Source organism: Mandrillus leucophaeus, unplaced genomic scaffold, assembly GCF_000951045.1.
Source record: "Mandrillus leucophaeus isolate KB7577 unplaced genomic scaffold, Mleu.le_1.0 Scaffold448, whole genome shotgun sequence".
Lineage (NCBI taxonomy): Eukaryota > Metazoa > Chordata > Mammalia > Primates > Cercopithecidae > Mandrillus > Mandrillus leucophaeus.
Genome location: NW_012104787.1, coordinates 1,779,737 through 1,804,265, shown reverse-complemented (window position 1 = coordinate 1,804,265; position 24,529 = coordinate 1,779,737). Strand labels below are relative to the sequence as shown.

General features: G+C 33.5%; 1 protein-coding gene across 8 annotated transcripts in view; it reads right to left on the bottom strand.

Moving 5' to 3' along the window:
* The window catches only part of GPHN (gephyrin), a 767,219-nt gene that overhangs the window by 209,469 nt on the left and 533,221 nt on the right, over positions 1-24,529 (bottom strand). For 2 of the 8 annotated variants that reach the window (XM_011994242.1, XM_011994244.1), the window contains 2 exons: positions 13,569-13,625; positions 3,197-3,238 (listed from right to left, as the gene is read on the bottom strand). The exons of 5 other annotated variants lie outside the window; for them this stretch is intronic. In XM_011994242.1, the coding sequence (XP_011849632.1) occupies positions 3,197-3,238; positions 13,569-13,625 (99 nt within the window). The remainder of the gene's footprint in view (positions 1-3,196; positions 3,239-13,568; positions 13,626-24,529) is intronic. One more of the 8 variants, XM_011994245.1, reaches the window with a different exon arrangement.

Sequence of the window (24,529 nt, the reverse complement as noted above, 5' to 3'; positions counted from 1 at the left end):
AGATGTCTTTCTAACATTTCTTTGAATTAAAGTTTTGTGTCTTATAGGTGCATCTTCTCATAGTATATACCCCAAACTATGTAACCAACCTGAACAAAGTAAATGGATGAAGTGAAAATACACACTACTAATGTTTTGTATTAATTAAAGTTCTGTATTTTGTAGGTGCATCTTCTCATAATATATACCCCAAACTATATAAACAACCTGAACAAAGTAAATGGATGAAGTGAAAATACAAGACTACTACATGCTAGTCACAGAGCTAATGACTTTTAACAACTTCTTAACAGGAGAAAGCATGGTATTTAAGAAAAGACAATTTTCTACCACTCACTTGCTAGCTTTATGATCAACCTCTTTGGGTCTCAATTTCCTCATCTTTAAAATGAGGATGACATTAATATCTACCCAAAACAAGGCTGTTATGAAGATTAATTGAAAATGAGATCTCAAAAACAAAGCTTATCACAAGTAAAATAATTATATATACATATTATATATATATACACACACACACACACACTCTTTTTTTTTTTTTTTTTTACAAAGGGACCATAACTACATGGAGAAACGTTTGCTAAATAGTATCAGCCAGCTGAGGTTATAAATCTTGTTCCTATACAACTCATGGATAGGTTCATTTTTGAGCAAGGCTTATTTTTTTCATTTAATGAATGACACAGAAAATAGTGATACGCAATTGGTAAACCAACGTGCTACATTAGGGATTGGAGATTTTATTTCTTCAATAGTGAAGGTAAATGAAGATGATGATGTAAATGTAAGGGAAAGAAGAGATCGAGCCATGGAAGGTTTGGCTACCTCCATAGTGATGCTATAAAATAAATACTGTACTTTGTACCAATGATCCTGTCAAGAGGTTTCCAAATGAAAAATCGAAAACTAAGAAGAATATTCCTTGAAATTTTAATTATTAAGGTTTACAGTCTAAAATTCTGTGAAATATTTACCAATTTAAGACTAAAAAGAAATAATTATTTCTAGAAAGAGGATTATCATGAATATTAGATTGCTTAAGGAGTTCTTCATTTTATTGGTCTTTATAGCATCATAAATTAAACATAAACAGCACCTATGGAGACCACAGAGATGTGGCATTGAGTGAAAGAGAGAAACCCTACCACAAATGACAGAAAGAGAAACATACTTCATGACAAATAAAGAAAGCCCATGTGTCACAATGAAAAAAACAAACCTAGATGAAGCCAGAGTTAAGAGCTGAGTGCCATGGTGCCAATGCCACAGCATACATAATCCCCCCAAGAAGCCAGTTCCACATTCCAACGTGAGAGCCCTCCTGCACACATGCTGTCATAGAGAAAGTAATACCCTGATGGATGCTGTAGGCTGTGATTGGAGATGATGCCAATGGTAGACTTCTTACACACTCTCATGGGAAATGGAGAATTGCCTGGATGAAGTGGCAAAAAGAAATGGGTTATATATTTTTTACACTAGCACTCATAATCTTTGGGAATTAAGAAAAGACCTATAGAAAATGTGGTGATGAGATGATACCAACCTTCTCTTTCAAATGTCTTTGTTGACACTACAAATAGCTCATTTGGCTTTCTTTTCTTTGCTTCTCCTTACTGATATGTTTCAAGAAGTTAACTCCCCAGGAAATCAGTTTTAAGAGAAAAAAATCTCACAGTTATAACTTGCAAAGTTAATTGAAGAACATAGCTGCAATTCTATTGTTGAATTCTAAATTCAACTTTTTGAGGCTATGGGTTTGTCATGCCATTTCTTTCAAAGTTTTTTCCTTAAAATTTGAGATCTGCAGATGGTATTCTGCCTCTGGTTCTGCATATACTACCTGGTATTTTAAATAGTCCTATCTTTCAAGGGTTTCCTTTGGGATGACATTCTGAGATAATATTTTTATAATCAGAATTAAGCTGATAATACTGGTCTTAATATGGTAGCTATAGTGGCCTGTACAAACTAAATACATGTGGAAATTACGTTATAAAGAAAAGAATGAAGGCCTTAAAATTCATAAAGCCCTTTTTTTTTTTTTCAGATGAAGTCTCACTCTATCGCCCAGGCTGCAGTGCAATTGCATGATCTTCGCTCACTGCAACCTCCACCTTCTGGGTTCAAGTGATTCTCTTTCCTTAGCCTCCCGAGTAGCTGGGATTACAGGTGTGTGCCACCACGCCTGGCTAATTTTTTGTATTTTTAGTAGAGGTGGGGTTTCACCATGTTGGCCAGGCTGGTCTCAAACTCCTGACCTCAAGCTATCCACCCATCTCGGCCTCACAAAGTGCTGGGATTACAGGTGTGAGCCACTGCACCTGGCCTGAAGTTCTTTTATTTACCTGTCATATTTTGAGGTACATATACTCTTTCTTCTTAGCTACTCAAACAGTGCCCCTGCTTTGAAAGGAGACTTAATGGATATTCAAAGTCTGTTAACAATATTTCAATAAATCTGCTTTTCGGAAACAAGAAAACCCATTTATTCTATAGGTTAACACAATACGAATAAAAAATTAAACCTCCTAAAAGACAAGGAACATAGGACAAATATTTCATGTAAAATATTTTACTAAAAGAACATGAATCTCTTTACTGTTAATCTCTTCTAGATTACAAGAATCTTAGGAAAATATAAGTAGCAAAAAATTATTAAAGTAACCTATGAGATTTAAAAAAAGGAGTAAATCTTTTATTTTATATAAACAGATGCATATTTATTTTCTATTTAATAATCAACTTTGGATGTTTTCCTATGTCTGTGGTTAATGAGACACAATAATCAGCAATTGAATACAAATCTTCAGCTATCAGACACAGACATATATAGATATACAAACTGGAATCTCGCCTTTAGCCAATATGAGTTTAATACTAAGTTACCTAATTCAAAAGAGTCATTATGGAATTAAGGTAGTCAGAGCAATCAAGTTGGCTCTCTGGGCTTTAGCTATTTCAATGTGATGTAGTGACTGCCAAAAAAAGTTATTCAGACAACAGTGCATCATTCATAAAAATATAGAAATTTCCCCCTAAAACAGGTGAATTTTCCCCCTTTGGTATCCTCATCCCTTTCAGGCAAGTGCAAAGTGCAAGGCAAAATAAATTAAGGCAAAAGGAAAATAAAATGAGAAAAATGGTGAGGGCGAGCATGTTATTGACCATGTAAGAAAACACGTGCAAAATATACCTCAGATACACTATAGGTAGATGAGCACGAGGGAAGCCGAGCCTGGTTTTGCAGTGGGGAAAAGAAAACACTGTTAAAGAGGAAAGGATAGCATAGTAAGGGTCACAGAGGGTTTAGATGGCTCCATCACCAACACACTTGGCCAGATAATAAAACAGCTATATAAGCAGACACTTGAGTTTGAAATCATGTCAAGACTCAAGTTACTTGAAGAAAAACTTTGTGACAAAAAATACCTTGCTAAAAAAAAATCCATGATGGAGATGACACCCTCTGCTCAGAATCTGGTATGATCTTGTTGAGAAGGTCCTCATTTAAGAGAGAAAGCAGAACGCTGGACAATTTTTCTTATGGTACTGCACTGATCTTCACTAGCTTAACACTAGCGAACTACATGGGAGGTTGTTTATAGAATAACTCTACCATACATGTTCACAGTGTTCATTAAAGAGGGCACCAAAGCCAGTATTCTGATTCTGATTTCCTGTTTCGACTATTCCATTTTTGATATTACTGAACCTCTCTTTCTCCACTGAAGAAAGATGACAATAAAAGAATCAGAAATGCACGTACTATCAGATTTGTTCTTTAATTGTATTTCCAGTGTCAAGCACAGCAAAATGTAGTAGGTGCTCAATAAATGCTTATTTAATGAATGAAAATACAAATCCCTTTTCTTCTATTCTTAGAAAACTGAACTTATGAAATAACATTCAGGAATTTTAAAGCTTAAAATCAGAAAGAGTTGTGCAAAAAACTATCACTGCCACTTACTGCTTTGAGGCACTTTCTAAAATATAATGGCAATAGGAACGCTATAAAAATATAAAACCTTAAACACACAACTCTTCAACAGACTTAACCTTTATCAGAATGATTCACAGAATTTTTTGAACGGCTATTTTATCATTGATTTTTTAAAATAGCTATTTTGTACTCACAATCATGTTTAACCTTTATGATGTTAAATTGATAATGTTCTTCCCTATTCTTATTTTCTACGTTATCACACTGCCATGTTCATTCAATTCTGTGTACTCTTTCCTTGTTAGGTTGTCTCACAATGCCATGTAAGATGAAGTTGTTAAGTATGTATTCTCTATTTACAAATACTGCAGGAAGTATCAAAATACAAAGGTAGGATGGGGAAATGAAGGTACTGGAGAAGGTGACAGTAGAAGAATTAGAAATGCACTTATTATCTAAGATTTGTTCTTTAACTGTATGCCCAGCATCAAGCATAGCAGAATGTAGTAGGTGCTCAATATATGTTTATTTAATAAATGAATATACAGACCCTTTTTCTTCTATCTTAAAAAACTGAACTGATGAAATAATGCTCAGAATTTTTAAAGCTTACTATTACAAAGACTTGTGCTAAAAAGTATCATAGCCACTTATCGCTTTGAGGTACTTTTGAAAATACGGTAAATTCTATACATATTCAGAAATTACACATTTTCAACCATACACATATCAGAATTTCTTTAGCAAAATGCTAGTTCTAAGAAAATCTTGCTGTGTATGTGTTCTGTGTCTATATCTATGCCCATAAAACTGAAATACTTCATATTTCAAGACAGTTTGAGAGTCTTGTCATAGTTAAAATTTACTCAGTTCTCTATTTTCTACTGCTGGGAAAACTTACTTGAGATATTTTATTAGTACTTTATCTTTGAATTAAAGTCAGCTCCGAGGAGGGCAATTCTATGGTGCACATTAAACATCTCAGAAACGTGTCACTTCCATGCTAAATGATGTCTTAGGCCACTGCAGGTGATTTTATTAACATCATGAGATTTTTTTTGTTGTTGTTCAAAGCACAGGATAAGACAGATTTTTATTTTTCTTTTTTTTGAGACAGAGTTTCACTCAGTTGCCCAGGCTAGAGTGCAATGGCGTGATATCTGCTCACTGCAACTTCCGCCTCCCAAGTTCAAGCGATTCTCCCGCCTCAGCCTCCCGGGTAGGTGGGAATACCGGCACCTGCCATCATGCCCGGCTAATTTTTGTATTTTTAGTAGAGACGGGGTTTCACCATCTTGGCCAGGCTGGTCTTGAACTCCTGACCTCAGGTGATCCACCCGCCTTGGCCTTCCAAAGTGCTGGAATTACAGGCGTGAGCCACTGTGTCTGGCCGTTTTTTCTTATTTTTATAATTGAAATCTTAGAATTGAATTAACTATATTAAGAGAATAATAATAAAGTGAAAAGCAGCAAAATTACTCAAAATTAGTCCAAAGACATAATCCTATAATTGAATTACTGTTATCTTCATCATTATTGTAGTCTGGTCATATTTATAAGACATCATCTACCAAGACACTCAGGATGTTACATAATTATTATAAATGAAATAGTAAATAAATGAATATTATTAATATAAATAAATGTCAAAATGCCAAACAAGGAAGGTCAAATAATGTTCTACATAAAATAACCAAAAGACACTCAAATTTGCTTAAAGTAAGTAGAGTTAACAAACTGTTTGTTCACCTAAGTACTATTAAATATTTACTTATCTAGGGACTACTGTTCCAGCTTTTCTTCCCCACTCAAAGTCAGCTGATTCAATGCGAATACCATTTAGATTTTTAGGGTATGAGACTTGATCACATCAGTGTATCTTTTCCAGTTGTATAAAATTTCCCATAGAAGGTGTATGATTTTAGGTGAGGCCAAACAGGGCATTTAGCAAAAATCAAAAGTTCATCATGGTCTTCAGGGGAAATATCCTTAAGATGTAATGAAGTAATAAATAGAAAATTGCAATGGGTGAAATGAAAATACTCTAAAAACATATTTTATATAACATTTAAGACAGCAATAATGAGATTTATCTTTGTACTCTGAAAACTCAGAAAGGAGCCTCCAATAAAAGAGAAATTTATAATCTATATTCTATCCACATTAGAGTTCCATATTTGAAGACTCTGTGTGTATGTGTGTGTGCAGAGGGGGAAATCTATGTGAAGAGAGAGAGTAGCTAGAGAAGACAATAAAAAAGAAGAGAATAAAAATGTAAAGGTGGACAATTTGAGGAGATCAGTCCTTCCAAACATATGCTTCCTTGTAGAATAATCTGAAACCATCCTCAGAAAAATGAGCAGGCTTCTTTTCTCAAGCTCTAAAATGAAGATAATTTTACAAACTCCATTATAACGATTCCTATGTTGACGTTATTTTGACACACTAACCAGTTACAGCAGGACTCAGCAAACATTTCTGTTTAAATAGAGAGTAAATATTTTAGACTGCATGAGACATATAATCTGTGTTTCAACTATTCAACTCTGCTGTTGTGTAAGTAACTGTAGGTTATGTGCAAATGAGCATGGCTATAATTTAATAAACCATTATTTTTAAACACTGAAATTTGAATCTCGTATAATTTTCACATGCCATAAAATGTTCTTCTTTTGATGTTTTCCCACAATTTATAAATGCAGAACTCATTCTTAGCTTGTGGGCCTATAAAAAAACAGGATTTGCTGATCTCTGAGTTATCACATTAACTCGATAAAAATAAGAGTGCAAAACTCCCCTAAAGACAATGGGTAGATCTATTTATCAAAAATAATTTATATTAGCCCTATTTCGTACTACGCCATTTTGGCATTCAGGAAATTAATTGTTAAATATTTAAAAATCATGATTCCAAAGACCATTACTTTCTGACTTGATTCAGGTATTTTTCTTAACACTTATTAAAAATGTAGTCTTATTTTGGGCTATAACTCCTCCCTTGACTAACTTTTTTCACTTTAAATACCATCGTTTAATTTGTGTTAGTATAGTTACATACTTATAGATAATTGTCATATTCCTTCCATTTCATTACTTTCTCTCTTAGTTTCACTTATATACCAATAATCTGTCTTCATGAACCATATTCCTTTTTGTTTATCAAAGCCCTTAAAAAAATCACACTTGGTCAGCCAAAACCTATCTACACATATTTGTAGCTGAATAGAAATTTAATATCATAATACATAAACTGAGTATTTAGATGAAAATACAACATTGTAGCATATGAGCATTTTCATTCCTTTCCTTTCTTTTCTTCTACCTATCTTTATTTCATGAACATTTATCTACTTTTTTCCTGAATATCTTAATATTTAGGCTCTCCTTGGTCCCACTGCTCCTCAACTAATCAAATTCTTTGTAAATTTACCTTGATTTATATTCTGTAAAGAAAGTATTCGTTTGGATTATCTTATTCTATGTTTTTATTTTCTCTCTCTCTCTCTTTTTTTTTTTTTTTTTGAGACAGGGTCTCATTCTGTTGCCCAAGCTGGAGTGCAGTAGGGCGACCTTGGCTCATTGCAACCTCCACTTCCTGGGTTCAAATCATTCTTGTGTCTCAGCCTCCTAAGTAGTTGGGATTATAGGCATATGCCACCATGCCTGACTGATTTTTTGTATTTTTAGTACAGAGGAGGTTTTTTTCCCTTGGACTCAAGTGATCAGCCTGCAAATAGGGAGGACACTACTTGCCTTTAAAATTTTTTTTTTGCTATACTGGACGGTTAATAGGATCCTTAGACTGATATACTTCATATTTAACATTTTTAGAAACAAGGTAATCAGAACAAAGTGTTTCTCAGTGAGGCTTCCCAAAGTGCTGGGATTACAGGCATGAGCCACCATGTCCTGCCTTATCCTGTGTTTTTCAATTCTCAACACTGTCTTCACTGGCCTTTAATCCTGTGCATTACTTTTAATATTCTTCTTACTAGATTCATCCATTTGATTAAATAGAAAATTAATTTTTCCTCTATGTGGTTTTATTCTTCAGTCATTATTATCAGCACATCACCAATCTAAGGATTTGTAGTAATTTTTGTAGTCATTAAGGTAGAAAAATTCTGCTTAGGTATAAGACGATGATTTTATTATTACTAAAATTCCTAAAAACCCACTTAAAGTTCAGAATACATCTGCTTTGAATGACATAGAGAAAAGGATGATGTATTTTAAGTTAGAAATCAATAATCTAATACATCCTGTTTTATACTGAGTCAATGTTGAATAAATAAGGCATTTTAATATGAGAAATAAATAATATTATTCAAAACACTGTATCTTAGAATATTCTATTTTATATTGTTGATTACATTATCCTTAATGAATAATGGTGCCAGGCTCTTCCTTTTCTAAAAAATAACATATTGTCTACATCATCCAATTCAAGCATTAATGATTTAATTAAATCCTTATCTCACACTTCTGAATGATGTCATACCTTCTATATTAAATATTTAATTTTAAAATATTTTAATTTTCATTTATTAGCAAATTAAACTATTAGCAAATTAAATCTTCATCCTGCACTTCTGAATGATATCTTACATTCTCCATTAAATAAAACATTTAATTGAATTTTTTAAAATTTAATTTTTATTTAACTATTAAATAAAATATTAGACTTTATGGGCCACATAATCTGTGTTTCATCTATTCAACTCTCCTGTTATGTAAAAGTGACTGTAGGTTATGTACGTAAGAGTCTGAGTTAAGTCTGTTAACTCAGAACAAGTTGCCAGACTACCTATGATGATACTCTAATAGTAATTATTTTCCTTGAAAATTGAAATTGAATAATCAAGGCTATAACCCTCACATTCAGCTCATTATTTGTAATCATGCTGATATAACTAACAAATGGTAGAAGACACGATCAATAAAAAAATCTCCAAATGAAGTCTCATGAGAAGATCCTTAGAAAATTATACAATTGTATAAGGTACATGGTTCTGACCCCATCATCTAATTGAAACCTTCATCAGCATTTCAATGAAGTAAAAGACACTTCATATACTTGTTGATATGGTTTGACTCTGTGTCTCCACCCAAATCTCATCTCGAATTGTAATCTCCACATGTCAAGGGAGGAATCTGGTGGAAGGTAATAGGATCATGGGGGTGGTTTTCTCCATGCTGTTCTTGTAAATAGCGAGGGAGTTCTCAATGTATGTGATGGTTTTAAAAGTGGTAGTTTTCCCTGCGCTCTCTCCCCTCCTGCTGCCATATACAACATACCTTGCTTCCCCTTCCCCTTCCGCCATGATTGTAAGTTTCCTGAGGCCTCTCAAACCATGTGGAACTGTGAGTCAATTGGACCTTTTATCTTTATAAATCACCCAGTCTCAGGTAGCATCTTTACGGCAATGTAGACTAATACACTTATTCTTGCGTGTGTACACCTACAATAAATTTTCATGAAACAAAATCATTACCAAATGCCAATTTACTTCATTTTATAAACAAAACCTGTCTAATACAGTCTATGGCTCTGAGAATAACTTTTTCTTTTTAGCAACAATTTTTAATATTCAAGGCATTTTAAGGTATACTTGGGTAGTAGGAATTAAAGGGTAAGGAGAGAAACTGAAAATTCAGCTAAGCAATTGATTTGCATGTTTCCTAAGCTGAACTCTCTAGAGAGGATACTACTTGCCTTTTGATAGTTTTTTAACAGGATCCTTAAGACTAATATACTTTATATTTAATATTTTTAGAAACAAGGTAATCAGAACAAAGTGTTTCTCAGTGAAATAAAACAAAAGATGACGATGTTGAGATTAATCATTATATAGTAGCACAGGTGTTGAAAAAAGAAAGAATGGCATGAGATAACCTAATTTTTAAGGCATTAAATTTTTAATTTGATGTTGGTCTCTTACTAACTCATTGCCGTATAGACATCAGCAAGTCTCAACTTTTTGGTCTCAGTTTCATTGAAAAAAAAATTACTTCTCATGATTGGTTAGGAAAGAGCACAAGTCTAAAATACATATATTAAAATATTTTTATGGGTTTCTAGAATAATTAGGTATGTTCAGACTGATTTAATCATAAAATCCATACTAATCTTTTTTTTAAACAATAAAATATATTTTGGGGAGTGATTATGGATGGTTTTAAAAATTCCGTAAGAATATGTGCAGAAAACAAAGAATAGCTCAAAGGGAGAAGTAGAGATATGAGATACGTGTATTAATTCCTTCTCTGTTTAGTTATTAGAATTTAATAACTTATTAATACAAATCACTTTATATTTCAATAATCAGAAATTTAATGTAGAGATATACATGACTACATGTGGTATACAATTAAAAACAAGCTGAGAAATAAGATAATTATCACATCCCTAACTTTTATTCTAGTTTATACAACAAAACTATTATAGCTGTATGAATTAAATGAATGGTAATAACCTCGGGAGAAGTAAATCTGACGCCAGGATTCACAGGAACTTTTTTAGAAACCCCAGGAATGAAAGGATACAGCCATCAATTACAGTAGTAATTTAGTTTTTCTTCTGCTACATTTATACTATACATCAATTTAGAGATTTTTCTTGAAAATCTTGACAGTCTGAACGATCTGTCACAAAAAATACTACCATGAATTCTGACTATACGACGTACGTACAGGATTGAGTGGATACAAGGTACTGTCCTCCTTCAATAGTTGTCTTGGGTATATTAGCCTTTAGCTCCAGTATTTGTAAGATGCTACGTGAAGGTGTTCCTGGTGAAGGTACTTACTGCTAATTTTCTTATTTTTAAACAAAATGACATACATTTTTTCTAAAAGAGTCTGAGTTAAGTCTATTAACTCAGAACAAATGTGTCTACTTGCCAGATTACCTATGATACTCTAACACTGATTATTTTCCTTGAAAATTGAAATTGTACCATCAAGGATATACCCCTCACATCCAGCACATAATTTATTATTCTGCTGACATAACTAATAAGGGGTAGAAGACATGACCAACAGGAAAATCTCCAAATGAAGTCTCATGGCAAGATCCTCAAAAAATTATACAATTGTGTAAGAAATAGTGATTTTTGAAAAGAAAGATTTTATTTTGCACTGGGGCCAAAATATTATTCAGTCAACAGCAATGTTAGTCAGTGTGGCTTTAGGGTCTTCTACCCTGCTAATTTAATCTTTATTTCATAAATGTGAGCATGAAGCCGCGGCTAGAAAAGAAAGAGGGGGAAAAGAGACAGAAAGGAAAAAGATGGAGATGAGAGGACAAACCAATCAAATTTGGAGTTACCAGTCAGTAGAAGTTTAGGGAAAAAAAAATCACCAAGTGAAATCGTACATTTACTCTGAGAGAGTATCCTTTCACATTGCCTTCTAGGTGATCTCTGAGCTCCTCCAGCTTTCGATGGAGCTACATGTAAACATCAGAAAATGAATTGAAAAAGCAACTTGTTCTCTTTTCAGTTTTCCTTTTAAAAATAAGATCATAGCATTATACATTTCTCACTGCCTTTGGCAAACATTTCAAAAACATTAAAGGTCTTTCTATAATGTAAGACTGCATGCTCAACAAACCCGTGACTAGGAAGTCAACATTTTATTTTGATTAATTACAGCATCTTTTCTCCCCAAAGTATTGGAGAAAATAAATACTATAACCATCCTTATAAATCCCCTACAGATTCACTTTGACATTTTCTATCTTGTAGAAACATAAAGATATTTAAATATTACGAAATTTGACTTTCTTTCCCACACTTTTTGATTTAAGACTGCATCCATATTAATATAAACTGATTTAATTATAAAATGTATCCTTTGTTCTTGAACATATATATGCGTATGTACATACTCATATTGTATATACATTTAAAAACAATAAACATACATATATAACTTGAAGTTTTATACATCCAGAAGCTGAACTTGGAGATAACTGCACGCACACGCACTCGCACATACAATCCAGTTTACAGAACATGGTGCTGCAGTTATGTATGCCATTTTTATCTTTATTTCACCTTCAGTAATTTTCAAAAAGTCATGTCGTTCTGTACGTTCTCACCTGAATGAGTCATAATCCATAGTTTAAACCAGTAATGGATTTATTTTCCTTTAAAGACAAAGGTAAAATATGATACCTCACAGACAGACAGTGAGGAATGCCACTGATATATCATCAGGATACATAAACTCATTTTTCTGATTGAATAATCTTAAATTGCCTAGTTTTTGAAATAGGCATACTGTTAACACTTCCCATCCCCTCTGCTTATCCTTGGTGAAATAACATTTTAATAAAATAGCTATCCACTATAAAGCAGTGTTAGAGAACAGAGAGGATGGCTTTTCTGGAATAAAGGACACAAACATACAAACACACCTTCATCCATGTGCACTCATGTGCATGCACACACACAAATAAATAAACAATAACAAAAAAGTAAAGCTAAGAAGGCAGAAGAGGCAAGGAGAGGAAAGAGTGCAGAAATTAGTATTTCATAAATTGTTAAATGGAAATAAATTGGAGGTGTGCAAAATTTTGAAATGATTCAATATTAGACCTCAAGACAGTCATTAAATTTTAGGACATCCCAGTGCACTGAATTTTCTAGAATTTTGATTAATTTAACAGTTACTATTGCTGTAAGGGCAAATGGTATTGAGATATAAGAAAATAGTTAATTTTGTAAGGTAATTCTTCTGCATATTTTTAGAATTCAGCAATTTTTGTAACTTGCATTTAAGGTGGCAGCATTAAAAGTGATCAGTCTGTGTTTCTTAAGAGTGATAACTTATTTACCTTTCATTATGATTAAATGTTTAAGTACTGAGTACCCAAGGCATATTGAGCAAACAAATATTTAGCAACTAGCAGACAAGATGATCAAATTAGAAATCTTTCAATTGTATATTAGCAGATTATATACACAAATGGACAAACATTTAGGTATGTATCTGGTTCTGTTGATTGTTGTATTGGTTTTTTGGACTTTTAAAAAATAAAACGGGATTAAGAGGGCGTAACTATTATCAGCTATATGTGGGCCCATTATACTACATGACACAAAATTTCTTTCTTTCTAATTCTTAGGATTATGTGTATTGAATACATATTGTTAACTCATAATAACTTTTCTCTGAAATGAACTATAAATGGTGATGATACCAAAGTAACATTTAAATTATTTTTTTATAAAAAAAAGTTAAAAGGGGAGATAATATTCTGAAAATAAATGTTAGTTCTCTGTGTAACAGGAACTTAACACACAGTGACATCAATCAGAGGAACGGTTTATTCTAGAACCCCAAATTATAGGCACCTGTAATGAGGCAGTTGCCCTTTCTGTTGTTTGTGGTGCCATTCAAAGCTAGTTATTTGGCAGCTTGCCTTCAGCTGGTTGCTCTATGTGTAGCTGAAACAAAAAAAAAATAATATGACCCAACAGCCAATAAAAATATTAAAATAAAAAAAAATGGGATGGTGAAAAATGGAAAAAGCCCCCTTCCTCCCACCACCCTCCAAAAAGGAAGAAGTGTAGGCTATAGACGAAATCTTGCCAAAAAATGTTAGAAACATATTTACTTTGAGGGATCCAACTCTACTAGCAACTCCTTTGCTTTCATCCGGCCGTCTAATTTGCTACAATGAGGGAAGATGGGTAAAAAAGACAGAATAAAGAAAAAGTGAACTTAAAAATTTTTCTATACATTAGTAAGTAATACATGCAAAAACATCAATTGACTCTCTGTGGTAGCTCTTAGGAGGCCAAGGAGTTAACTAACCCAGAGGCTGTATGACATGCTCTGCAAATAGGCTGGTCCCTAGAATTCAGTCTTTGTTATGGCACTATCCCTGAGATGAGGAAATTGGCACTTACTTTTGGTTATCTTGGGGACTTCTGATGAAGCAGTATCTGGAGTAGTGTTACATTTGCATTTGGCTTACAAAAAACAAAGAATTACAAATACACCTATGTACTTTTCTCTCGTAGTGTTTTAGTGTCTATTCCATTGTAATATTAGAAAACATAAATGGTATGACTAGAAACATTAATGTTCTGTAGGTGGAAAGATCAGTCCTGACAAGCATCATTCTTGATAGGTGACAGAGTGAAGCTCCTCTGCTTGCTGACCCAAGCATTGAGGGTGTTCAGCTGTCACTGAGATTCCCAATTTAACAATTGTGCTGCCCAACCAGAAAATTTTAATGCCAGACCAATGTTAGATATATTTACTACCTCAAAGCTTTCTGCTATTTTAGTTGAATTTTCCACTTGGAAAATTTGCTATCTTGGGTAAGACAGGGGAAATGAAAAGTAAAACTGTTTTTTAAAATAACTCATTTCACATTACTGCATAAATGAGCAAGGGAAGTTTCTCAACACAAAGTGTTTTATTAGAGGAGGTACTTTTTAAATAGAGCTCTAATGAGAACTAATGTTTTGGATGAAGAGGGAGGCAATAAAAAAAAAGGGCAGGGTGAAGAGCAAAGGGGACAGGAAGCTTCAGACTAAGTGGTTTTACACTATGGATTCCAGAATGAGGTCTCAATTCAGACCAGCATAGGTCAAGTTAGCTGTGATGTTCCTGCTTTTATTAGTAGATAGTAGATATATCAGTGTGATGCCAAAAGTTCCCAGTTAAAGTCTTCAAGAAATAATAGAAATCTGAACATCCTATAAAACTTTATTTCCTGGAAGCAGGATATATATTGTCTTACCCTTTTAGAAGATTTCTGATAGTATATGGAAATTGCTGAGGAATAATCATATTGAATTTGATTGAATAATCAAAATTGAATTTTCGTTTTGAATAAAAGCATATTGGTATATAAGAGTTGCATCAACTTTTGACGCTACTTGATATAAACAGGTTTTACTAATTATTCAGCATTAACTAAATGTTATGGCCAAAAGAAAATCACTAATTCTAACTCTTCTTAGTGGAACAGAATAGTCAAATTTAGAAACAATGGATACTAATTAGAACATCAGCACCTATAAGAGAGGGGCTCCTTATGGAATGAATTCAGAGCGAGTTCATAATATCTGCTCATCCTCTTGTGCTGTTTTCTTTGATTTCTGAGGTCTTTATATCAAAAGATGTTTTCCATCTTAAATGCAGATTCACAATATCTAGATTATAAAGGTAGAGTTGGTAGATTCCTATAAAAATATAAGAGTCTGATACCTCATGATGCTTTCTGAAAATTTTCAGAAAATGTGAAGATGTTCTGAACTTACACAACAGTAACAAGTGAACACCATTTTCTACGTTGTCTTTTATTTCTAGAAGACTTAAAATTACATTAAGCCCAGCAACATTAGGTATCTTTTTCAAGGTTACACTGGAAGTTGATGACAAATCTAGGAACAAAATCAACAGTCCCTAATTTCTAGATTAAAGTAGCATTCCCTTAGCAGGCCTGAAAATATATGGGATGGAAAAAAATTGATGCTTCTAAGAGAATGTATACGTATATGTAACTATGTCTGTCTGTCTCCATCTGTGGAAGAAATTTTACATTACTATATATATGGAAGACATTTTTCCTGTACCATTTCAGTTCCAAATGCAAGTATAGAAACTTAAAGAACGAATTATAAGAAGAAAAAAAGACAGTTACCACTAAACTGAAAAATAGATTAAAAGACTGATTTAAATAGAGACTTTGGGAGCAAACAGCTCATCAATGCTTGATTTCAAATCTCTATAAACAAGCCTGTCTTTGAAACCATCATAACAGGAAAACCTTAGAAAGCCAAGGTGTTTTTCAAAGCCAGAAATGGCTACAATTCCAGTTTCATGTGATTTTTTTGCAGCTTCTGAAACAGGTAACAATAATACCTAATACTGAAAAACTTTAGAAAGAATTTGAAAAGGATGTCTATATAAACTAGAATTTGAGAAATACAGAAAAGTGAAATCAGTAGATTTAAAATGTAATGTCCTTATTTATTTTAGTTCTCCATTAATCATCAGTTATAGTGGGGCAGCATACATGAAAGAAATTCACAGCTAATCCAAACGCTTGATTATTATTATTATTATTTTGAGACTGAGTCTGGCTCTGTCATCCAGGCTGGAGTGCAGTGGCACGATCTCGGCTCACTGCAACCTCTGCCTTCCAGGTTCAAGCAAGTCTCCTGCCTCAGCCTCCTAAGTAGCTGAGATTACAGGCACACACCACTGCGCCTGGCTAATTTTTATATTTTTAGTAGAGATGGGGTTTCACCATGTTGGCCAGGCTGGTCTTGAACTCCTGGCCTTAGGTGATCTGCCTGCCTCGGCCTCCCAAAGTGTCAGGATTACAGGCGTGAGCCACTGCGCCTGGCCAAATGCTTATTATATTTTAGATAAGAATTTAAAAGAAATCACAAAAGATTAGCATTCAGATAAGATTAATGACTTTACTCTTCTTGATAATAAGAGCCTCACATCATTAGCTATTTTTATTTATGCTTTTCTAAAGTCAAAACACTATCAGTAGCTAAGAGAGGTTACACTGTAAATGTTTACATTGTACTATCTTGGCATTATAAACAAAGTCTGAGAATTGAATGTAAATAATTATGAGGATTATGGAGTAAATTGAGATTATTAGTTTACTTACGTATGTTGATAATTAAAATTTAGTAGCAAAACAAAAATTTCATCATTAATCTTGAAGAAATCTTTTGACAAGTATTTTACCAAGATTTTAAAAGATATTATCCATGGGATCTAAAACACTTCATTATTCTATTCAGTCTCTCAACTAGAATATGTTTAACAACGTATTCCTTAGAAATAGTCTGAAAATGTTGCACTGTATTACCTCTTTTGCAACACTCTGGGAATCTTTCCTCAGGGATTAATTACTGGGGAAACGATCCTCAGGGATTAATTACCAGGATTTGGCCTGTAGTAAAATGACTTTGACATTTGTATTTACTTTTTTTCCAAGAATTTGGATTCTAGTAACATTATGCAACAAAAGAAATTGCCTGGATCCTAAACTAAGATGTGCACATGTTGATTCCCTTTGATTTAGCTCAGTTTTCCAAAACTGAGCTCACTGTAAAACGATTTCTACCATTAACAAGGTAGAAAACTAGCCCCACCCTTACTTCTCTTGCCTAAAATAAGTAATTGTAAATGTAGTATTTTAATTAAACCAAACATATATTTCATAGTTTAAAAATCAACTTGATATTAATTTTTAAAATAAAATACAGAAATTTCAGGCTTATGATAACTGCATTAAGGTAGACTCACATATCACTGGGTGTATATATTCATATTTCTCTTTAGTTACAAAATGTTTTTATATATTTTGTGTGTTTCCTTTACTGATAAGGGAACCAAGGTCTGGAGAAGTTCAGTGGCCTTCTGAATGCATCAATAAATAATATGAAAGTACAGCTGATATTATGTTCTGACTCTTAGGTTGTTTAATTAAATTTAGTCTCTTACCTACGGAATAAAGAATGTAGACATTCTCCCCTTCTCTCCATAATATATTTTGTATCAGTTTAGAATAAAATTACATAGATTAAACCAACATTTCTGTTTGTACTAAGGAGTTGACCATTTTATTTTTAGATCTAGTTTACCTTAAGAACTATTCTGAGACTAATATTTTTAACCTTATTATACCATATCATGGCTTTTTAAAAAATTATGATTATCAAAGAAAAGAAATAAAACTTTTTTCTCAGAAATTATTTTCCAACCAGTATCACTCAGCATATATTGGTGCAGCTATAGATTGTTTTTGGCAGCTATGATTTGGAGAAAGAGATTTTTTAAAAAAGTTTTGCTTAAGAGCTCAACATTTAAACAAATTCCTATAAATAACAAAGTAGTTTTGGAATTAAGTTAATATTTCACCTCGCTATAATATTATATTATTCAGCCCTTTCAATAAAGCTGGTGCTTCATCATAGAACATTTTGTTTAATTTGTGATTTATTAAGACAAGTATAAAGGAAGGAATACAGCAATGAAAGAGAGTGGATTAATATATAAATGTGTCAAGGAAAAATAATTACTAATGTGTTTCTGGAGAAAAGAAAATACAATTATAAAACTAAACTAATAAAAGGATAAAAAAGGTCAAGGAAAGCTGCAAAGAGTAAGAAGTCAGAAGGCAAAAATTAGAATCATGGTGGCAAGTAACAGATCCTCTAAATCCCTCTGCCATATTTTTATCCTTAGGAAGTCATTTTTTTTTTTTTTAAGATGGAGTTTCACTCTTGTTGCCCAGGCTGGAATGTAATGGCGTGATCTCGGCTCATCGCAACCTCTGCCTCCTGGGTTCAAGTGATTCTCCTGCCTCAGCCTCCGGAGTAGCTGGGATCACAGGCATGCGCCACACGCCCAGCTAATTTTGTGATTTTAGTAGAGACGAGGTTTCTCCATGTTGGTCAAGCTGATCTCGAACTCCCGACCTTAGATGATACTCCTGCCTCAGCCTCCCCAAGTGCTGAGATTACCGGCGTGAGCCAGCGCACCCGGCCAGGAAATCATCTTTTTCAAAGGTTCTGATTTCTAATGATATATTAACATTTGCATTTATTTATATTTTATTATACATTTATAATTTTGATCTTAGGGTTCTATATAGTTTTGATTCCAAGACAGTACAATCTATACTAAATTAGACCTTTATATAAATCTAATCTATATAAAATTGACCTTTATATAAATTATTTCCTGTTCACTAACTAGAGAATAATTCAACTGAAATTATTTTTTCCAAATTTCTTATCTGTCTAAAAAGAAACTATAAAACCCATCTTTAATAAAAGAATTATTATGTGGGTTAAAATAAAAAACCTTTAAGCAGCACATTATATGTTCTTAATTTTTTTTATTATTTGTAAATGAGACCAAAAAAAAAGTTTATCTTTGAACTTCCATTGAAATATGATATAATTTTCTATCCAGCAGGATTAAGAAGAGACTGGCTTAGCCTGGATGTAAAAATGCTGTGGTATATAGGCATACCTCGTTTTACTGTGCTTCATGGATAATTGCTTTTTTTACAAGTTCAAGGTTTGTTTGTGGCTACTCTGTGTCAAGCGAGTCGATCGTCACCAATTTTCCAACAGCAAGTGCTCACTTCCTGTCTCTGTGTCACATTTTGGTAATTCTTACAATATTTCAAACTTTTTACTATGAGTATATCTGTTACAGTTGTCTATGATCAGTCATCTTTGATGCTACTTTTGCAATTGTTTTGAGGTACCACAAATGGTGCCCATGTAAGATAGTGAACTGAACTGATAAATGCTGTGTGTGCCCTGACTGCTACACAGACTGACCATTCCTTGTCTTTCTATCTTTCTGTGGCTGGCCTCTCTATTCCCTGAGACAGAACAATATTGAAATTAGGTCAATTAATAAACCTACAGTGGCCTCTAAGTGTTCAAGTAGAAGGAATAGTTGTATGTCTCCCACTTTAAATCAAAAGCTAGAAACGACTAAGCTTAGTGAGGAAGGCATGCTGAATGCTGACACAGCCAGAAAGCTAGGCTACTTGTGTCAAACAGCTGAGTTGTAAATGCAAAGGAAAAGTTCTGGAAGGAAATTTAAAGTGGTATGCCACTGAACATATGAATGAGGAGAAAGTGAAACAGCCTTATTGCTAGTATGGAGAAGGCCTGAGTGGTCTGGATAGAAGAACAAGCCAGTCACAACAGTCCTTAAAGCCAAAGCCAAATCCAGACCAAGGCTGTAACTTTCTTCAATTCTATGAAGGCTGAGTGAGGTCAGGAAACTGTAGAAGAAAAGCTGAAAGCTAGCTGAGGTTGGCTCATGAGGTCTAAGGAAAGGGGATGTCTCTATAACATAAGAGTAACGTGAAGCAGCAAGTGCTGATGTAGAAGCTGCAGCAAGTTACCCAGAAAATCTATCTTAAATCCTTGATGAAGGCAGCTACACTAAACAACAGATTTCCAATGTAGATAAAACAGCCTTATATAATGGAAGCAGATGCCATCTAGGACTTTCATTGCTAGAGAGGTGAAGTTAACGCCTGGCTTTCAAGCTTCAAAGGACTGGCTGACTATCTTGGTAGGGAATAATGCAGCTACTGACTTTAAGTGGAAGCTGATGGTTATTGACCATTCTGGACGTCCTATGGCCTTTAAGAATTATGCAACATCTACCCTGCCTGTGCTCTACAAATGGAACAAGAAAGCCTAGATGACAGCACATCTTTTTGCAGCATGATTTACTAAATATGTTAAATCCAGTGCTTAGACAAAAAGATTTCTTTCAAAATATAAGTATTCATTGCTATTGTATCTAGTCAACCAAGAGCTCTGATTGGGATATACAAGGGCATAATGTTTTCATGCTTGCTAATACAACATCCACTCTGCAGCCTACAGATCAAGGAGTAATTTCAACATTCAAATTGAAATTTTATTATTTGTTATTATAGTTATTATTTAAAAAATAGATTTCATGAGGCTATACAGTTGCCATATGGTAATTCCTATAATTGATCTGAGCAAAGTAAATTGAAAACCGTCCAGAAATAATTCATCATTCTAGATGCCATTCAGAACATTTTTGGTTCATGGGAGCCCAGAATATCAATATTAATAGGAGTTGGAAGAAGTTGATTCCAACCATATGATGTTTAGTAGTTGAAGACTTTGGTGGAGGAGAAAGAACTGCAGATACGGTAGAAATAGCAAAAGAACTAGAATTAGAAGGGGAACCTGAAGTTGCGACTGAATTACTGTGATATTCATGATAAAACTTTCACAGATGGTAAGTTGCTTCTTATGAATGAGCAAAGAAAGGAGTTCCTTGAGATGAAATCTACTCCTGGTAAAGATGCTGTGAACATTGTTGGAATTACAACAAATGATTTAGAATATTGCATAAATAAACTTGATTAAGCAGCAGCAGGGTTTGAAAGGATTGACTCCAATGTTGAAGGAAGTTCCACTGTAGAAAAAATGCGTTCAAACAACATTGCATTCTACAGCAAAATCTTTTGTGAAAGGAAGGGTCAATCAATGTGGTAAACTTGTCTGATTTTAAGAAATTGCTACAGCCACACCAGCCTTCAGCAGCCACTACCCTGATCAGTCAGCAGCCATCAGCTTTGAGGCAAGACCTTCTACCAGCAAAAAGATTACGACCTGCTGACGGCTTAGATGATTGTAATAACTGTTTTAGGACTAACATATTTTTAAATTAAGGTTTGTACAGTGTTTTTTTTTTTAGACATAATCCTTTTCACGCTTAACAGACTACAGGAGAGGATAAACATAATTTTTACATGTACTGGGATACTGAAAAATTTGTGTGACTCACTTTATTGCAATTTTTCCTTTATTGCAGTGGTCTGGATCTGAACCTACAATATCTCCAAGGTATGCCTGTAAATATAGGTATAAATAACTCCAGTTGGCTTTATTAAGTTTGGCTACGAATCTGAAAAATAGGCCAAAGGACATCTGTGTAATTACCAGATCCTATCTAAAAAAATACACAAACAAAACCCAAACAGGTATGTATATTTTCCTAGTTTTAAAAATAATGTATATTGTGAAATAACTTGCAATTCTATTCCTAAACAGTTTTGTTTACTAATTTTTTAAACTATACATTGTAGTTTTAGTATTTTCTCGTCATTAAATATTCTTAATGAGATGATTTTTAAGGTTATAGTATAACTTCTATATGTATGTACTATTAATACAAGTTATTTTCCATAATGCTGTGATAAAAATTTCTGTACATAGTTTGAGATGGCCTCTTTAATAATTTACTTTGGATACATTTCTAGAGACAAAATGATTGATTAAAACATAACTTTTTTTTTTTTTTTGAGACAGAGTCTTGCTCTGTCACCCAGGCTGGAGTGCAATGGCGTGATCTTGGCTCACTGCAGCCTTCGCCTCCCGGGTTCAAGTGATTCTCCTGCCTCAGTCTCCCAAGTAGCTGGGATTACAAGCACCTGCCACCACATCCAGCTAATTTTTGTATTTTTAGTAGAGACAGGGTTTTACCAGGTTGGTTGGGCTGGTCTCAGACTCCTGACCTCAGGTGAGCCACCTGCCTCGGCCTCCCAAAGTGCTGGGATTATAGGAATGAGCCACCATGCCCGGCCAACACATAGCATTTTAAGATCCTGCCTCTCCCTCTATATAGGTATGCTATACAGTACATACATTTCTGTATATACTTTCTAAGCAAACAATACATGTATACAACATGTGTATGAAAGGTTATACAAATTTATTGCTTGAAAGGTTATATTCCTATTAGTGTGAATAGAAATACTCATGTCATTGCTCATTATAGTACTGATGATTATACTTTTAAAATAATTATCAATTTGATTGCAAAATTTGTGTTGTTTTAAATTTTTAGTAGATTTCTAATGAGAGTGTACTCCCCCCACATATATCTGTGCTGCATGTATTTATTTTATTAAATGACTATGCTTACCTTTTACTCATCCATTTTTTTCTTTCCTACTGGATTAGAAGAGCTCTTTGAGGTTGTCAACCCTGTATCTGGTAGATTTCTTATAAATATTTTATTTTCACATAATCCACTGTAAGTTCCTTAAGGACAGGGTTAAAAAGTCTATTCATTGCTGTATCCCCAATAGCTAATACAGTATTTAACATATAATATGCATTAAAAATATTCACTGACATAGTCAATGAATTTCTGAATTATTCTGTGTTTTCTCTTTAACAAAAGTAGAATGAGTAGGGAGATGCTCCTGAAATTTTGGGTCAGAAAATACCTAATTTTAGAATATATATCAGTTTAAGATATGAAGATTCAGAGGATAGTTTAGTATGGGATGTACTCTATATTAAAGTCAAAATGGGATATTAAATAGATCTAATTCATGCCTGTATCTAATAAATTCTGTTGCTGAAATAATGATGGGACCGCTTATATTTGTTGGGCTGTTTTACACAAAACACGTCCCAAACAATTAAAAACAGTTGAAATGAATCAAAGCTATTTATACCGAAAGCTAGTATTCTTAATTTCACAATGTCTTGTATTTCAACAGTTCACTTCCCTATCTTCCTATAACTTGAACAAAACTAGAGTGGATCTCAAGAGAAATCAGTATTCCATTTAACAGAGACAAGCTTTACCTAAATGTAAAAGATCTTAAGTGAAGTTAGAACATTTTCAGTTAATAATCTCACTTTATGTACTAGAACAGAATGCAAAATATAAAATAAGTAAATGTAAATTATTCTGTATTAACTGGAGATTAATAAAATATCAGAGGGAGAAGGGCTTTAAGAATATTTTCTAGTTGATATTTGAACTATTTCAAAAGAACAGAATTATAAGCCTACAAGGGACTTTAGAGTTTGTTTAGTATCTTGGTGTTACAAATAACAGAAACTGAGGTCAACTAGTCCTCACAGTTTTATTTATTTATTATTTTTTGAGACAGAGCCTTGCTTTGTCACCCAGGCTGGGAGTGAAGTGGCATCATCACAGCTCACTGCAGCCTTAACTGCCTGGGTTCAAGTGATTCTCCTGAGTAGCTGGCACTATAGGCACATACCACCATGCCCAGCTAATTAATTTTTTTTTTTTTTTTTGTAGAGACAGGGTCTCACTATATTGCCCAGGCTGGTCCTGAACTTCTGGGCTTAAGTGATCCTCCCTCCTTGGTCTCCCAAAATGCTGGGATTATAGGCATGAGCCACTGTGCCTGGCCCTCATAAAGTTATAATATGGCAGACTAGGGCTGGTACTCAATACGTTGTGCCTCGCAGTGTAATACTTTTACACACTCAAGCTTGTTAGCTTTTCAAATGACTTTGGGTTTATAGTTTTTAAATGTATACCAGTAAATCAGTCAAATGCAAATGCTAAAAACTGCTTCTTCCAATATATCATTAAATTCATGAAGACACAAAAATGATCTATTCCTGCTATCTATGTAAAATACAGAAAACATAGACTTAAAAGTTCTGCATATACTTTCAATAAAAGTAGAAATAACAGAAGTTACTGAGTTTGATTAAGAGATGACTCCAAAACCTTTAACTTCTGAAAGATTATCTACAGCATTGTTTTTAAAACTAGAAAATAAGAAACCACAAAAATATCCAAAATACGGGTTGGTGAAAAAACTATGTCACATCTATCAGTTAGAATATCAAACAATCCAAATAATGTTGTAGAAGATAATTTACAACATGTAAAGATGTTCATGACATAGAAAGATGCTCATATTACTAAGTAAACAAGATGGGTTAAAAGCTATAGACAATTTAATAATAATAGCTAATGTTTAATGAGTACTTATATTTCAATCATTGTGCTAAGTGATTTATATACATTTTTTAACTTAAATACTTAAGACAACCCTATGAAACAAATAGTATCATGATTTTTCATTTTGCAGATGAGATAATTAAAGTTATAGAGGTGAAGTAACTTTTTGAAAGCCACACATCTAGTAAGTGATTCATCACAGGCCTGTCAGACTCCAGAAACTGAGCCCTTAATCACTGCCTTCTTGTTATAAGATATTTAAATGCA